At 32.2% G+C, this 19,365-nt stretch overlaps 1 protein-coding gene across 2 annotated transcripts; it reads left to right on the forward strand.

Annotated features, from left to right (window-relative positions):
• The first annotated feature begins 8,926 nt into the window (after positions 1-8,926).
• Positions 8,927-16,953, forward strand: LOC100242086 (uncharacterized). 2 transcript variants are annotated; one of them, XM_059734597.1, is made up of 9 exons: positions 8,927-9,374; positions 9,903-10,008; positions 12,084-12,262; positions 12,734-12,879; positions 13,402-13,493; positions 13,606-13,952; positions 14,337-14,400; positions 15,170-15,232; positions 16,558-16,953. In XM_059734597.1, exons 1-9 carry the CDS (start codon positions 9,256-9,258, stop codon positions 16,606-16,608), a joined length of 1,167 nt encoding a protein of 388 aa, XP_059590580.1. In that variant the 5' UTR covers positions 8,927-9,255; the 3' UTR covers positions 16,609-16,953. The 2 variants fall into 2 exon arrangements, with proteins under 2 accessions (XP_059590580.1, XP_002275354.2); XM_002275318.5 differs by having other exon boundaries at positions 8,928-9,374; positions 16,617-16,953.
• Positions 16,954-19,365: the final 2,412 nt, after the last annotated feature.

Raw genomic sequence — 19,365 nt, forward strand, 5'->3', positions numbered from 1 at the left:
GTGCACACTAGAAGGAAGAAGGAAAGAAAAAAAGAAAAAAAAAACAGGTGGGGCGTGACAGAGGGTTATGGAGGCTTTTATATATATATATATATATAATGAATCATCATCAAAAAAAAAAAAAAAAAAAAAAAAACTTGCTTTTTGGTGTGTACCCGAGAATGAGTAATAGTTAGGTAGCTATTGAATTGGATAATAAAAAAAAAATGAAAATGATATTTAGTTTTAGATTAATAAATAAGATAATAGTAATAATGGTATTTTTGTAATGAATAGAAAAAGAGATTTAGCAATATAAATATATATATATATATATATATATATATATAGAATTTTATAATGAAATAAAGTTATAATTGAATTAAATTAGTAATGTGTTATTAGAAACAAATTGGGAATTTATTAGTTTTATTTAAATAAGGAATAGATTAGTTAAATTATAAATAAATAGTAATAATTGTTTCTCTTATGTTATATTAGGTGAAGAGTAGATTATTATTTTTCAGAATTATTCTTCTCCCAAGCTTTCAACCTTTGAGGTAAGGGAAGTTAATGTAATATTTATAAAATTAAATTATTTTATACGTTATTTTGAATTGTGGAAAAGAAAATGATATTTTGTTACCATGCATGGATCAAATTGTTTTGCACTAAATGTTATGTTGGAATATTTTGTTTTATTTATGACACAAAATATGGAGATATTATGTTGTGTAAATTTGAATACTTTAACAAAAAACATCACTCTGATTTATTTGGCCCTTGTCAACGGGATATAATAGTTGACTATTCGGCCCTGTCAACGGGATATAATAGTTGACTTTTACATTTCATGGTGGGAATGTAATTGATTTGGACCCCAGCCTCTAGGGGTTTGGTTAGAGGTTACTAGTACTAGTAGTGTTTGGTTCCGTCCACCAGGAACAATTTGAGGCTAGCCACCCATTTGAAAAGTCCCACCTAACTGAGCATTTGATATTTGATAACCAGAATAATGAAAAAATTGAATGGATTTGATTGAGTCTGATGTGAAAGTGTTTGAATTTGATATGAAATTGGTTGGTTGAATTTTGAATATATTGGTATTTTTGAAACTCTGATATTTGATGAGAAAAAAAAAAATTGATATCTCCTATTTGAAATGAAAATATTTGATCCATGAATTGCATTAATATTCCTTATTGGGCTGTGAGCTCATTCCCAATTGTTGAAAATTTTTCAGGTACTCTTAGTTCGGGTGAGGAGTGATGGCTAGGCTGAGGAATGGTCATCATTAGGATTTGACTTAGGATTTTATGTTGGATTTTGTTTAACTATTAGTTATGTTCATTTGGATCATTTGATATTTGGGAGTTATTTGGTAATTGAATTTTGAGGATTTTAGATTTTGTTCCGCTACTCTGAATAGGTATTTGGTAATTGGTAACATCCAGTTACAATATGATTGTTTGGGTCAGATTATACTTTAAGCCTTCGGGTTTGAGGTGTGAAATGACCGTCACGTCCTTGGAGTGGGTCTTGGGGCGTGACAATACATCTAAAAAATTATCATAAATGAATGAGGAAGCTGGGATGGTATATAAAGAATGTCAATGATTGCACTAGCATGGATGTTTAAGGTTAGCATAAGGACAAAGATGAATGGATCAAAATGAAAACAGGATGAAACAATAAGAGAAGACGAAAGATTATGATTTAACTAGACTGTGGGTGTTTATAGAGCTGAATGGAAAAAGTATTGATTTTTCAGCTTTTATTTTTTCCATTTCTGTCCAACATTAGCTATTTTGTTAACTTTTAAATGCTCTTCATTTTCCTACCATTTGTGCATAATCATCATTTCTGCTCTTAACCCATAGTCTATCTGTGGTTAATATTTCACTAGTAAGAGGTTAATATTTTATTTATTGTAGGATTATGGAGCTCATCAACGATGGAAATTCCAATCATCAAGCAATTGGTGACCCATCAAAGTTGGCATGCATGAAGCTACTTGAGTTACATCCTGCATCTTGGTTAGGACAATCTAATTTAATTAGGCTAATCATAGCATGCCTATTGATTACTCAAAGACAATTATGGAATTGCATAGGCATGCTAAGCTTGAATTCCTTTAATTAAGGGTAATGAAAGATAACTTTATCTCTAATCTTTTTAGTTGATTTATAAGTTTCAACTCTAAAGACCCCCTGATTTTTCTATCTAGAATTGCAGTATATGCTAACTATTTTTTTTATAAATCACGTTAAACTGCTTTTCTTTAGCTTTTGATATGGGCAAATAGAATAAGGTGTAGCAAGAAAATCCACAAATTGAAACTTAATGTCTTTATTCATCATTTTCACCTTCAAATTTATTTACACAAAAAGGAAGAAAAATTTTCTTCACATTGGGACTGGATGTTAAGTAGATTAGAGTGCATAATTTTGTGCAGATTTTTAGATTAATATCATTATCTTTCTACTTTTACTCTAAAGGAACCTTGCTGACAAAGTTGCGGGAGCTGGAGTCAACGTGGTGGTCCCTAACTTCTTCTATGGAGATCCATTTTTACCTGAAACCAATATACCAGTCTAGATAAAAGTGCATGGAATGGTTTGTTTATGATTTGATCCAAAATAGAGTTGCATTTATTTTTCATTTACATATGCATCATTATGTAAGTTTTATTCATAAGCCTTACTATCACATTCCTTTTTGTTGTTGTTGTAAGGATAAAAGATTTGAAGATGCAAAACCGATTATTGCAGAACTGAGAAGTAAAGGCATAAATGAAATTGGAGTAGCAGGATTTTGCTGGGATGGTGAGAATGGATACACACAGTAAGAGAAAGTGGAATGAGAAGCATGAATGAAGACCTTTTTGGTTCTCCTGTATATGTTTTATGTTTTATGATCTTAAGGACAAGATGACTCAATTATGTTTTTTGTACCATTTTTAGATGAATGTTGGTATGGTGCCTAAATAATTTTTTCCCTGTAAAGTTGGTTGAGAGTGAGAAAGTTGTGCATCATGGGGACGAGATAAAGGGTTTTGGGCATGTAAGTCTTTTTATTTGTAAATCTTTAAAGTACAAATAGGATCTAGTACAAACATTATTTGAATATTATGAGTGTGAATAGACAATATTATGACTCCTCATATTTATTCCATACGTAGTCATCCTAGACAAAGTCCGAATCCATGAATTATTGGTCTTGTATTCTTTTTGGACAAGTGTAGGGCAATTATTGTAGATGTAAAAATGGGTTCAATTTTCAGGCAAATGAAATCAAACTCTCATTTAAGTCCGTCTGCGCTTGGTTAGATTTTCCTACTCTTTTGTTTTCTTATGGGTTTGTTTTATTAATTGTAAGTGCAGTGCAAGTTGAAACGTGAAATGGGGTTTGATTTATGTTGTTGATTATTGCTTATTTGAAGTTTGTTGGGTTGATTTTAGGATCCTTTTTGTTGTAGGTGAGTGTTACTTTCCTGGAAATTGAGTGAAAATGTGTAAGAAAGTTGTTGGGGATGATGAGAAAATGAAGGGCTTGACATAGACTTTTGATTTTGAGTTTGTAAGTACTGAGAGATTGAACTAGAGACCCCATATAACATTATGTGGGCATTCTGGCTATGAGACGCCAAAATGTTTTATGTTGGTTAATATTTATCCAAATCCAGTCACTGCAGGCAATTTATGTTTGTTAATAAGGGGAACATAATTTTTAAGTTGAAAAGAATTCCTATCATTTTATTGTCCATGATTAAATTATAGATGTGATAAATTTCTTAGCCCTTCTTCTTGCTTTTTATAATTTTTAATTACATTAATTTTGCATTATCTAAATATAATTTCTATCAAAAGAAACAAACATAATTTAAATAATTAGAAATTTATTTTAGCTCATATTGACAAAATTTGTACATATTAGCTTAAATTTAAATTTGAAAAATGCTAAAATTTAATTTCCCTATATATAGTTGTTAGCTTTACATCTCAACTAAAATTTATTCCAAAGCTTATGATGTGTCAAAAATTCTCAATTTCTCTTATGTTGTGACCTCTAATAAACAAATTGTCTTATGCTTCAAACGTTTGAGTGAGCATTTTCAGTTTAACAAAGTTGGTAATAATAATAATAATCACATAGTACCTGTGAACACTACGACAAATACATTACTAGACATTGATATTCATAACATATTTCCACAACCTATGTTAAACTAAATATTACAATAAATAGAACACATGCTACAAAGAAGCTAACAAAGAAACTGATTACATATGTATATGAAATATTTTGCAAGGAATGTTGATCATCAATTGCAAGTTCAAACTTTGTTTTGCCAGCTGATGAACATTCATCACTTCTCTTCCATCTTGGTGCATAGAACACCCAAGCTCAGACAACTTCCTCTCTAGAAGTATATGATTTGTAAACACTCCCCTTATAAAGTAGCATATTCTTTTGACATTCAGCCCAAGAATCGTACACTCCATGTCTACGACCCACAAACACTGCATAGTATGTTTGCTTGTTCGTCATCTGATGACATAATTGTTGTTGGTTAATTTTTTATAATCAATTGAGAAAAAACTATTGAAAAATATAGTACGAAACATATATAATTCACACATGTGTACCACATTGTAGGATAATAATAGTGATGATTAACTACAAAGTTTTAAATATAACAAGTAATGTCCGAGATTGAAAGTCTGAGGCTTCGGATAGGTAGATCCCAATTTTAACTAAGGTAGTACCTAAGGTCGCTTAAAGTAGTACCTAAGGTAGATTAAGGTGGTACCTAAGGGCTATTAAGGTAGTACCTAAGGTACAGTCTGAAAAAAAAACCAAAGGTGAACCACTTGCCCACACAAAAAAATCACATAATGACATGCTCTAAGGGTCATAAAGGAAGGTCCAAGGCTTCGGATAGGTAGAACCCAACTTTAACTAAGGTAATACCTAATGTCGCTTAAGGTAGTACCAAAGGCAGATTAAGGTGGTACCTAAGGGCTATTAAGGTAGTACCTAAGGTACAGTCCGAAAAAGACCAAAGGTAAACCACTTGCCCACATAAAAGAATCACATAATGGCATGTCCTAAGGATCACAAAGGAAGGTCCGAGGCTTCGGATAAGTAGAACCCAACTTTAACTAAGGTAGTACCTAAGGTCGCTTAAGGTAGTACCTAAGGTAGATTAAGGTGGTACCTAAAGGCTATTAAGGTAGTACCCAAGGTGCAGTTCGCAAAAAACCAAAGGTGAACCACTTGACCACTCAAAAGAATCACATAATGGCATGCTCTAAGGGTTAGAAGGAAAGGTCTGAGGCTTCGGATAGGTAGAACCCAACTTTAACTAAAGTAGTACCTAAGGTCGGTTAAGGTAGTACTTAAGGTAGATTAAAGTGGTACCTAAGGGCTATTAAGGTGGTACCTAAGGCATAGTCCGCAAAAAACCAAAGATGAACCACTTAGCCAAACAAAAGAATCACATAATGGCATGCTCTAAGGGTCACAAAGGAAGGTCTGAGGCTTCGGATAGGTAGAACCCAACTTTAACTAAGTTAATACCTTTGGTACTACCTAAGGTAGATTAAGGTGGTACCTAAGGGCTATTAAGATAGTACCTAAGGTACAGTCCACAAAAAACCAAAGGTGAACCACTTGACCACACAAAAGAATCATATAATGGCATGCTCTAAGGGTTACAAAGGAAGGTCCGAGGCTTCGGATAGGTAGAACCCAACTTTAACTAAGGTAGTACCTAAGGTCGCTTAAAGAAGTACCTAAGGTAGATTAAGGTGGTACCTAAGGTACAGTCTGTAAAAAACCAAAGGTGAACCACTTGACCACACAAAATAATCACATAATGGCATGCTCTAAGGGTCACTAATGAAGGTCTGAGGCTTCAGATATGTAGTACCCACCTTTAACTAAGGTAGTACCTAAGGTTGGTTAAGGTAGTACCTAAGGTAGATTAAGGTGGTACCTAAGGGCTATTAAGGTAGTACTTATAATACAGTCTCCAAAATAACAATGTGACTTACAACCAGATATGTTGTAAGTTCCATCTTGATTCAATATGACTTGTGGGTCATATGGTTATTTGGGAATAATATGGTTCCTACAACCCAACACAAAAGTTTAAGTCCACCAACAACTCCAAAATCCTTGATGTGCTCTATTTCAAATAAATGAACTAAAAAACAATAATGAAAATAATTTACCTCCAGATTTCGATTTGGGGTTAGGGCAAAATGCCACTCAATGACAGGAAGAGATATCTTGTTCATGAAGCCAATATTTTGGATTCCACCTTTCTGTTCTGGTACGCGCTGCTACAGTAAATTCTCAATCACAGATGTGCCTCTTGAAGTTGTCTTTTAATCGGACATTCTTAGGATGGAATGCTCCATTTTGTTGCACTTTTATGTGGATAAGAGAGAAACACGCAGATTGGAGTTTTAGATTAATGGTTTTTTTTCTCTCAAATGAGACAATTTTTGGGAAATTTTACATGGGTCTCGGGATTGTGTGGGTGATGAAGCCAAGAGAGAGAGAGAGAGAGAGAGAGAGAAATGCTCCCAAATCAGAGAGAAGAAAAGTTTTAGATTAGGGAAATTACAACTGGTTCTCGAGTTGGGTCATTTTTCATAGGTTTCAAATTCAAATTTTTGTTTTAAAAATTTTCACTCTCTCATGTGACATGGAGGGCTTCCTACTAATATGGAGATAGGGTTGCAGCTGATATGGAGACATGGAGGGGCAATCTAGGAACATAAAATGGAGTCAACAAAGAGTGCATGAGAAAGATAATATTTTCCCCATTAATAGGGACATCTCATATTTCATTTACGTGGGTTCCCAAAACCATATATCTTCCTAATAGCAGCCTACAAACACAACTTTCCCCTTACAAATTGGAAAATCAACTAAACGTTAAATACTTCTTACGAAAAGTTCAAGTTGGGTCTCTCATATTATTGTCTATTTAATATATATAAAAAAAAAGGGAGAGTAGGAAAATTTTCTATTAAAATATTATTTTAAAGAAAAAAAATTAAAGATCTAAAAGACTAACTTCTAGATTTACTTGGTACATATCACAAGACATATATTTGATTGTTTTTGAAATGAAGATATTTGTAGACAAAAAAAATATATATAGTAGATTTAATTATTACTAAATTAATCATTAAAGTTGTGACGTTTTAGTTTAATAAATTTTGAACTTAACAAGTGACAAGTCATATATGTTTGAAAGATAAAGGGTGACATATAATGAAATTTGGAAGAATAAAAAATTTAAGTCTTATAAAATAAAATAATTAAAGTTAAGAGAGAATTAGAAATAAATATTCTCTTTTTGGTAAATTTTTTAAAACAAAAGAAAGAAATCTTTTAATTGAAATCAAAAGAGAATTAAAAATAAATATTCTCTTGTTGCCAAATTTTTTTTAGGAAAGAGACAAGTTAAAATAAAAAAGCCAAGTTCTTTGAATTAAGTAATTAAATTTTAAGGATTTTAAATTTAATATCCCAACTTCGATAATGGTGACTTCCTTCCCTAGGGAGGATTAGGAAAAAACAATTTTACATGGGAAAAAAAGTGTCATGAAAAGAAAAAGGCTTCATAAAATATCCTTATAAGTTTAAAAAATCAGAACAATACTATACACACGTGCTTTATCATTTAACAAATTCATTTGGGAACAAATTGTTCTAAACCTTCAAGTGATCTTCAACTCTAAGGAGACATTTTTAAAGTGAATGAATTAGAAGAAAATATATTCTTTTTTAAAGAATATTATCACAAATATTGTATCCCATACTTATTTTAATACAAAATTTTTATTTACATATTTTTCTTATAGTTTTATGGGTTATTTGATTAAAAAGGTTTTTGAAAACCCAATTTTCAAAATTTAACCTCCTACCCTTTTATGATATCATTTGGATAAAAATATCTTTATTATTTTATTATAAAAATAATTATCTTTTTTAAAATCTACATTTAAATACGTGAAATAATAGAGGACATTTATATAAAAAATGGAATGCTTTTCAAGAAAAAAAAATACGAGAATTATTAAATTCACAATTTGAGGATTATTTCATCATTTTTAACCAAATATTTTTAATTTTATTTAATTTTGTTTCTAAAATTCGTACTAAAAAGTTATTTGTCGTTGAATTTTTCAATAAAACAAAGGTACGGTAGAAATTTTGATTTATTACTGAATACAATCCTGCAATAAAACCTATCCACCTAGGCAGCTTTTCGAAAGAGCAAAAACCAAGGTTTTGTGAGTTATAGTTCCCAAATGGGAATGGTCCAATCGTGACAATCTTCCTATTTGTATTTAATAAATTATTATAAATTTGAAATATGTTTTTTAGTGCTATAAATCCGAAATTATTATTACAAACCATTTTTAACAAATATGATTTTTTTAAAAGGTGGTAGAAATAGAAACAATTGGAATCGATGGGTGTAGGGATGATAGTGGAACAAATTTTTTCTGTACCGGTCCCTCTTTATCCCTAATGAAACTAGTTTGAATTTTAATTAAATCGGTATAATCTTTTTTTTTTAAACCCAAAAAGGGTTTGGGTATTGCCTTATCCCATCCTGTTCATCCCTGATTATATATAAAATTAAAATTAAAATTAAAATTAATTTAATTTTTATTTTATTATTTTTAATTATAGATAATAATAAAATAAGTTATAAAAAATATAATAATTTAATTATTTATAAAAATATTTATTTTAAAGTAATTAAAAAAATTTTAAAGTAATTTACAAAAATAAAAAAATAAAAGGTTAAACGGGATGGAGCATAATGGGACGGGTATGAAAATTTCTTATATTTGCCTTTAATTTCTTAAACGAGATCAAAATATAAATTATTTTGAATAAATTGGACGAGGTTGGATGGGCCGACTGCCATCCTAGATGGGAGGGTTAAATTGCAAAAACAAGAGATACTAGGTTTAGAATTAGCTGGGGTTCATTTAGTAATGGTGGTCCAGTTTGCAATACCCAGATACAACACAAAATAGTACACCGCGCCAATTGGGAGAACCCTATTTTTGGAGGCCCAAGTGATTCTCTTAGTCTTGCTCCAGAATACTCAGAAAAGCCGAAACATTAAGAATTCTGGCGGCATTTCTTTCGGCTCCCGTCCAAGTCCGGGATTTTGGATCGAAATCTTGGAGATTCTCTCGAAATCTTAGGCACTCAATAATATTTGAGAGGGCAATGCTGTCGCCTGGTGCAGTAGAAATAGGGAGGGATCTGATGGAAAATGAGAAGGAAAACAAGGTTTATGTTCACTACACCCACACTCACCCCACCAAATTCTCTAGGTGGACTGCGAGGTAATGCATATCTTTTTAATTAATTTGCCATTTTTTTTCTGCAATTTTTTGTTGGGTTGTTTTAATGACCTACCCGAGTGTTGGAGTGAGTTTTGAGTTGACCAAGTTGGGTTTTGAGACAACTTTTTGCAGTTCGTGAGAATTTCCAAGAATTTCGAGTTTTTATTGATTTGTTTTATGGGTTGTTGAACGGGTTAACTCACAAGTTGACTCGTGGGGTTGCAAGCCTTTTTGCCTTTTGAGCTGACACAGATGGTTTTTGAGGCAACATTGCTAAAAATTTTCAATTTTCTTTATTGTAGTAGTTTTAAACGGGTTCACTCACGAGTTGAGTTGGGTGTGTTTCGGATTGTATGCCTTTGTAGTCATGAACTTGAGAGGATCAGATTTTGGTTGAGTTATGATTTTACCCACCTGGGTTTTGAATAATCTGGTTCAATGTTCTTTGCAGTGTTTCATGACAGGGCATCTTTAAACTATTTTTTTAAGCACAATCTTGGTGAAATAGTGTATATTTTGTTTTGGCAGGGAAAGTCACCAATTTATGTATAAAAGGCCCTGGCAACAAGTTCTTGATTTTTACTCAAATGTGGTGACCGGGCGCTGCTCATTGTTGGGATTGCTTGGAATTGAGGTGGGTCTTTGGTGAGTTTTAATTTTGGACGCATTTCTATTTCACATTTTGGTTGCAATAGTCTTTAGCTTTTCTTGTTGGATTTGCTATTGGTAACTCTACATTTTGTGAGGTTGTCGTGTGGATTGAAATTAACACGCAAGCAATCTGAGTTCAAAATTAGTTGTCCTTAACTGAGAAATATTAATTAGTTTATTAGAATTCAGTATGAACTGCTTCTGGTTGTTGGTCAGTTCTTAAGTAGGTATTGTATTTGCAAACAATTGTCTTGCTATGATTCTTTCTAGTTATTTCTATGAATATCCTTCCATTCCTTCACAAGCTTTGTAATTAGTCCGAGTTTCATTCTTGTTATTCTGCTCAACTTTGCTGTATGCGGTCGATGTCTCCTACGAGTTCAGGCCTTGTTTGAGAACATTTTCAAAAACAGTTCTATTATGTTTTTGGAATAAAAATCTGTTTGGGAACTTAAATGTTCTTAACCTGTTTTGTGTGTTTTCGGATATTGCTTATAAATAAACTTTTATCTATAATGCTTTATTTTTAATTATTCCTCATATTTGTACAATTATTTTTTAAAATAGTCTATAGAAAACAAGTGAAAACAACTAAAATGTGTTATAAAAAAACATGTGTTTTTTAAACAATTCTCAAAAATCTGTGTTGGAAACAAGAGATAACCAAAACCCTGAGGGGTAGCTCAGTTGGTCCGGCCTTGGGTTTGCTCCCCAATGGTCACCAGTTCGAGTCTCCTCAGGGCCATTGGAGGTTTACCCAGTCGTTAACTTCAGGGCCTCGTGGAATTAGTCGAGGTGCGTGTAAGCTGACCCGGACATCTACGGTTATAAAAAAGAAACAAGAGATAACCAAATGTGTGCTCATATTTTTCTGTTTTTTTTTTTGGTTTGAAAACCTGCTCCTGAGAACAATTCTCAAACATAGCCTTGATTATTTTATGGTGCACTAGGATGACTTGTGGAAATGACTAATTTCAATGCATTTTAATTGGCATATGCAAAGTAATTGTCCTTGCAATTGGTACTTGAAAATGAACCTTTTCGACAATTGATGGTAAAGATTAGATTTTTAGAATTTATGTCATTTCAATCAATGGACTCATTTTAATGCCATACAAATTGGTCCTTTGTAACGCTTGATACTAAAGATCTTAGAATTTTTAATTTTTTAATAGGATAAAAACACAAAAATATATTATACATAAAGAACAAAGGGCCCCCAAAGGCCAACCCAAAATATACAAGGAGTATATGACATGCGCCTACGACAAAAAAGAAGAAGAGGGGATATGAAAAACCTCATCCGCCCTTATTTAGAACCCAACCAATTAAAAAAGTTGATTAAAGGTAAATGTCCTTCGTCTATAAACAATGTAGTCGAAGACCAAAAACTGCAAACAAAAGAATTTTTTATCATTTGAATTGAAAAATCCTCATTATTCGAAGGCAATCCTGTTTCTTTCCTCCCAAACGGTCCAAAAGAAACATAAAGGAGTGGCTTTCCAAAGTTTTTTACGCTTCTTTCCCACAAGAGAATTTATGTCATTTCAACCAATGGACTCATTTTAATGCTATACAAATTGGTTGACTATTTTGCAAGGACAGTTCACTCGTAAGAGGAAACAACTATGGGCCAAAAATGTATTATTATTACTTCTCATTGCTGTTGAACTCAAACTAAATTTGAGTTTGCTTTGCTGGTTACTGATAGAACTCCTTACAAACATTATATGGATCTACCTATCTCTCTTTGGAGAAGAAAAGAAATGATGATTGCAATCATTTTTGAATATGGCTCTTTTCTTCATTCTGTTTGTTGCATCCTGTTGTATAGGGTTATACAAGGGTTTGATTTGGTCAATTTTTGGGGAAAAATTGGTGGAACTGAAGGAAAAATGAATCTCACTGAATTTGTTGAGATTGATTTAGATGGATATGCTTAACCCAAGCTAATTTGGGCTTTATGTTTTCTTGTATTGTGAATGACAAATTAGTGTGAGTATCTTATGGATTTGTTATTTTCATTTTTGTATTTATTCTATAGAGCTTTCTCCACAGACGCATCCTATTCATGATGGTGAAATTGTAGAGGCTTCTGATAAAACTGAATTTGGTAATGTTCTGACTAAAGATAGGGGTGGAAGGTGGGCAAGATTGACATTTAAGATTGTTCTTTCGTATCATGGCGCCTCTTTTGATGGGTGGCAGAAGCAGCCTGGCTTGAACACTGTTCAAGGGTAAGTTGTTTTCCTTCCAACTTCTGAAGTTTGGTCAACCATTCTATCTGGTGGAAAAATTAGAATCTTGTATATGATATCTTGTATCCCAGATAACTTGTGCAAGTGGGGTTTTTATCAATGGTGTATTAGGAACTAGAGGAAAATGAGATTTTCCCTTTTTTTATATAACATCTGAAGTGAATCTATTTATTTTCTCATGGTATTTGGGATGAAAATATTTTGGATCAGGAATCAGGTTTTTTGTTTTTTGTATCATATTTGTGACATGCCCACCCCCACCCTCCCCCAATGCAGTCTCAGTTGATTCTTAATGCTATTTTTTTGGGTCAGGTGGGGTGGGGTGGTTAAGTTGAGGGTTTTGTTGTTGATGAAACCTGTTGTGCTGGTCCCGTGCATGATTTTGCTACCGTCTTCTAATTATTTTGCCCTCATGTGTTAACTATTTTCTTTAAATATTAATTTTGACAGCTTAGTAGAAGCATCACTTGGGAGATTTGTTGATGAGAGAAAGGCACAACAGCTGAAAGAGAAGAATTTACCTGTAGAAGGCATGGTTACTGTTGCAGGACGCACAGACAAGGGAGTGACAGCTCTTCAACAAGTCTGCTCTTTCTGTATGCCAAGCTACAACCTCATTTTTTCTTGAAGCATGTTATTTCATTTCTGATAGGCACCCCTTCACCTTATTAGTGTCTTATATTATCTTTATTTATTTCTGGACTATTTATTTATTTGCTTCAGTCTTGCTTATAATGACCAGATGGATCATGGCCATAACTTGTGGTGTTTTTTGGTGATGATTTATTTGAATTGCAGCAGGGTTAACTCTGTAAATGTTTTCCATAATTAACATTCAGGAGTATTTATTTCATCCATATTTTGAAAATTCCTTCACTTCGAGTTCTATAGGCTATTTATCCTTTTAAAACCTGAAAGAAATGAAAGATCTTCACTATGTCTTACTTTTTCTTATGTCTCCTTTCATTTAAAATATATGAAGCTAACCTTTCCTATATTAAAGTTGGTTTAACTTCATGCAATTATAGGCTAACAAATAAACAGCTTCCATTTGCACACATCTTTTATGCAATCTCTTGTTAATAAAAGAGATTCAAAATGCTTTCCGTTTCATCTAGATACTTGGAAGAAGGATGTTAAAGTTCAAGATATTGAAGATGCCATCAATGGTGCAGCACCAGGAAAGCTCAGGGTTATATCTGTTTCTGAGGTAATTTCTTTTTTTTTTTTCCTTTCTGATTAAAGCTTGTGGAGATTTTTGTCTTCTGCCATTCATATTCATCATTGTCTAATGGAATAATATAGGATCAAAATTGGTGCAGGTATCACGTATATTCCATCCTAATTTCTCTGCCAAGTGGAGGCATTATTTTTATATTTTCCCTTTGAATGATGGGGATGATGGGGAGCAAATTAGTGAGAATGAGATGGATATTCAGAAAATCAGTTTTAATGAAAAGTATGGTGAGCAGGGAAGTGAATGTCCTGCTCAATACAATGGTGGGGAGAATACGGAGAACTTAATATTTGATGATGATGGTGAGTTTGAAAGCAGAAAGAAACCAAGTACGTTCAGCATAAGCAGAGTCGACCAACTTTTGCGACAATTAGAAGGAAAGTTATTATCCTACAAAATATTTGCACGGGATACAAAAGCTTCAAGAAACATGTAAGAAAAGAAAAAACACTACAATGTTGCTAATGATTTAGCTTGTGAAGTCATAGTCATATGTGTGGCCCACAAATTTCTACACAGGTTGGGTATTTTTTGTATTTGTATGTGTTTATTTTGCTGAGAATACTTCTGGTTTCTAACCAAGAATATGTATCCAAGCATAATTAGATTCAGCTTTTGTCTCTTACTTTTACTTGATCTAATTCAGGATTAAGAAGTAACTCAGTGCTTTAGTTTGGGTTTGTTGCCATGTGTTTTCATATTTTGTGTAGTGTGATAATTCAGCTACCTGAAGTTGCTCTTGACAAGGGCTTTATTTTGCTGAAGAGATTAATCTTTCAATTGCACATTCTAACTGCATTTTTTTTCCTCTTTCAGAGGTCCACCAACAGAATGTTTTGTCTTCCATGCTCGAGCCACAGAAGCCAGATTACAATTTTCTGTCAGTACTTCCTACTATTACCCTTTCAGCATATTTAGTCATCTTTCTGTGTTTTTCCTTTGAAAATTTCATGCTATGTATTTTATGTAATGTTTTATAATGCCTGCTCAATTTATGGAAGCCAGGTTACGATGTTCTGCAGGTGTTTCGTGATGTTACCCATTTTGCAATTTTTTCTTCCTTTTCTTCTAAAATTAGTGACTTTGATTTCAAGTTGACCATAAAATGACATCAAGTGTGGGACTGTTCACTTGCACATGTCTGCTTGTGCATTGAACGGACACCTGGGTTGCATATTCATGCCTGTATAAAAGGGAAATTGAACTTTACGTTATTCCGTTGGTTGGTAAAACTGAATAGTTTGAAACACACAAGTGAAGAGCTTAAAGAAAAGTTAAATATTATTGTAATACATGATTTCTCATGTACTATTGCTTTTCATTCAATTTCTTTTTGAAGTTTTCTACATTTGAACTACATGATTGATTACAATGAAATGAAAATTTTGGGAATAGGGTTGTACATGGGCTAGTTTGGCCTGATACTATACTTTTCTCTTCATTTTAAAAGGTGGGCTAATTGTTATTATATGACAAATTAGCTTTCTGTTTTTGTTCTATTTTCATAGAGTTTGAATCCCTCTTGAATTTTTATTTCGGGTATGCTTTTTGGAGTCCTTGATGTAACATGCAAACTCAGTTCTTGTTGTACTAGCCTATGCTAAATTCAATTATCCATGTCACTTAACAAACTATTTGTGCTCTTGTAGGATGATGGAGAAGGAACAAAAGTTATGTGTATTGAGCTGGTTGCTAATCGCTTCTTACGCAAGGTAATGCTTTGTGAAAATGTCTATATATTTAAGGAACAAAAGTTATGTGTATTGAGCTGGTTGCTAATCGCTTCTTACGCAAGGTAATGCTTTGTGAAAATGTCTATATATTTAGTGAATAATTCACCTTGCAGAGATATCATAGGATAGCAGAATGCTTATGATATCAACTAATGATCAAGAAGACCTAGGGGGGCCAGTTGCATGGCTTTGGCTGGGCATGTAAATGTTTGTTTCTGTTGGTTATAGTTGCCTGGCTATACTTTGCCTTTTGTTAGTTGGGAAAGGAAATGAGGTTGTTTTGGAACTGAATGGAAATGACCATGATGGATATGAGCTTCTCAAGCTGTAATCAAGAAAAGAAAGGAAAAAAAGAAAAAAAGAAGAAAGGTTTTAGAATTTTCCTTAAAAGTTGCTAAACTTTCTGTTTTTATAAAATAAAAGAAAAGTTCTTATTTTGAGTAAAAAAAAAAAAAATTCTTTTCTAAAGCTTCAATTTGAGTTCTTAGAATTTAGAAATTTAGAAATCTATACTCTGGGAAGACTATAGTGAGACTTGATGTTTTCTTATGTTTCTTTTTTATCTTTTCTTTTTCTATCTTTTATTTTACTTTTTTTTTGCTGCTAAAATTTTATTCTTGTTCTTCTCTTCAATCCTTTAAGATTGATGCCCTAGCCCACCAATTTGATTATAAACAACTAGCTTAGGACTGCCTGACATCAAAACATTTGGCCCAACTAATTTCATGTCTCTATTTACGAACTACAAAGAAAGAGACAGAAGAAAAAAGATACAGTAAGGCATCCACAAAAATTCAATGTATCTTCTCTTTAATTAATAAATTTTTTTAAATATTTGTTTGAAATACAATTATAATAGGTTCATTATTAATATTGTTCTTTGTTAATACAATTTTATGTATGTGTTTGGAAGTGTTTTTATTTGAATTACTTTTAATTAGAGCGTGTTTTTTTAGACGCATTTGTGGGAGAATCACTTATCAAATATTTCTCCATGAAGCACTATAATTGATCTTTCACTTTTTAAAAGGGTTTTCTAAATTTTGTCAAATGTTTGATTTTTCTATAAAAACATTTTTGATGCTAGAAGTGTTTTACACTAGATCTTTTCAGATTCCATGAAATGAAATGCTTTCTTTTTCCACAAGGGTTCTAGAAGTCTCCTTACAAATGAACTGAAATGCATGGAACCATGTTGCTGGTTTTTTGTATGGTATGCAGTTTGATTTGCTTGATGGCGTTCTATTTTTGGGTCTTCCTTTAAACTAATTTTTATTTTATTGTTCTTCTTCCTCTTCCTGAAGCCTAACATCAATGGCCTACGATGTCCTGACAAATCTGCTGATGGTCCTTGAATTGACAGATGGTTCGGGTGCTTGTGGCAACATCAATAAGGGAAGCAGCTGCAGGTGCAGAGCAGGATGCATTGCTTAAGCTGATGGATGCTACATGCAGGCGAGCCACGGCTCCTCCAGCACCCCCTGATGGCCTTTGTCTCATTGACGTTGGATTTACTGAATTTGATCCACAAATTTGCTTCATCCGATAAGGGTAATCTATTAAGGTGAATCTATCATCATAAACAGATGATGACTTTACATTTCAAAAAGGAATAGCTCGTAATTGGGTGCCTGTACACATGATATATGAATAATGAGTTTAGAATGCTTATGATTCAACGGGAACTATTGGACTGGACAGCTATGGAGCCGCTGGATTGTCATTTTCATGCTGGAAGATGTTGTATGTAACTTATGGTGTTTGTTTTTTGACTGAATAGAAAAAACCAAAATATTTTACTTTTTCTATTCAGTTAAAAGTAACCCATTGACATCATCCAATATAATTAAATTGAACTTATTAATAACAAGTTAATTTTAGCTATGTTGGATGATGCCAACATGTTACTTTTAGTTGAATAGAAAAAGCCAAAATATTTGGTTTTTTTTATTCAGCCAAAAAACAAACACCTTTAGAAGGAAAAGATTGCAGATATTTCTGCTGTATATTTGGTTTTTCTATTCAGTCAAAAAACAAACATCATCATTTAGAAGGAAAAGATTGCAAATATTTCTGCTGCATGAGAGACTGATGAGTCAGAGACGTATTTGGTCAGGTGGAAATCATTAGTTTTCACAAAAGTTTAATTCATGGATTGCCCTTCTAATTTCAAGAAAAGCTAGACATTGTATGAGAAGTAATACCTTTTTCCCTTTCTTGGGCTCCTGGAATAAACGAGCATGCAGGAGCAGCAGCCTTATGACACTATATGGGATACCCAAAATTTTAAGTTAAGTCTTTGTTTTTTATATAAAAATTACTATCATTTTGCATTTTTAAGAACATAAAATAAGAAGTGTATATAAAAATATTTGAGGTAGTAAAATATTTTCATTGTTTCAATGTAAGCCTCTGAGAGCTCTTGTATTTATTTAGAGTTAGTTTTAAAAAGAAAAGGTAGGAAGCATATTTAAATAGACACCTAGCAATTGATTTAGCATGAGGGGGAATAACGGGGCTAGTGAGTGTGTTTTGATATGCGGAACCATCTATGGGTGGGGTGTAGGGGGAGGTGTTAAAAGGTAGTCCACGAAGTTACTCCAAAATATAATTTTTATCCAGATTTGAACAACTTTAATGATTTCAATGAAAAGAAAAAAATCATTCCCATACAAAAACATTATAGCGTAGATATACCTACAATGTTAAAATATATGGATAGTGTAGATATAAAAAATCATAGTTTGCACGACTCTAAGGTGATGTTTGTTTTTTTACTTAATTTTAAATAGAACCTTAATGCTTAATAGTGTTAAATATTAGGTTGTTTGTTTTTATAATATTTTATTTCTATTAAGTATTTAAAAGTAAAGAAAAACCAATACGTTATTTTTTCTATTTAGAAAAAGTTACATATTTTGGTTTTTTCAATTTAATAAAAGGTTTATAATAAGTCATGAAAAAATAGAAAAATAAACAACTTAAATTTTGAAAACAAATTGCTTTTAACAAAAAGCCAAAAAAAACACACACCGCATAATGAAATTCACTAAATATGAAAGAATTGCTTGACCTGGATATTCTAACTCTTTTTTAGGGGTCTTATCCCAATTAGAACCTATAAAATTATTCACATTCTTAATGTAGCACTCCATGCTCCTTAATAGATAACCTTAATCTTGTGTTGATGCTAGCATATCGATCTCACCCTCTTTTTTGGTGAAACCCTTTCAAGATCGTTCTTGAAAACTTGAGAGATGGAGAACAATAGTAGAAGGAATGACTAAGTTCTTTTGTGTATTTTCTATCTTAGAAAAATATCATATTCATATCAAAACCCTAGGGCATTATCTTAGAGACATTTTATATGGAAAATTACCAAACTATTCTTTAAAAATCTAAAAAATAATTGAAAATATGCATGAAAATGGTCGAGTGCTTAAACTTCCCAAGGGGATGTTTAAACACTAGAGGAACGTTTGAATGCCCAATAAAGGGATGTTTAAATATTGGAGAAGCATTGGAATGCCCCCACAGGGGATGTTTATTCCTCTTTTTACCTCCAATTCATATGTTTGGCTTTGTTTTTTTTTATGATTCTCTAAAATTTCATGTAATATAGACATTATAGTCATTCTGTTACACCCAAGTATTTTTAGGGGTAATTTAGGAAAGTATTAATAATAATTAAATTAATTAATTAATCAATTAAACAAAATTGAAAGAGGGGTAAAAATGTAATTTTATGAATAAATACCCTCAGTATAAATTAAAAATTATGTTCTTCTTATTCTTTTTTGAATAGCGTTCTTGTTCACAGAATTCCAAATAACATAAGGTTGGAGTCGGATTTCAAGGTTTGAAGAACAGATCTTTATAGGTAAGATTCTAACCCCTAAATTAATATTTTAGATTCATTAGTTAATTTCAAACACATTAAATATTTTTTGGAAAACCCAAATCTAGATTAGGGTTAGTTTATTATTATTTTTAATTCGTTTTAATATCAAAATAGTGAAAATTTAAGATTTTGATTTATTGTTGGAAATTGGGAAATCTTAAGTTTTTAGATGAAAAAAAAAAGAAGGATTTTTTTGGAAGATTTTGATTCA

The sequence above is a fragment of the Vitis vinifera genome, chromosome 2, assembly GCF_030704535.1.
Source record: "Vitis vinifera cultivar Pinot Noir 40024 chromosome 2, ASM3070453v1".
Taxonomy (NCBI): domain Eukaryota; kingdom Viridiplantae; phylum Streptophyta; class Magnoliopsida; order Vitales; family Vitaceae; genus Vitis; species Vitis vinifera.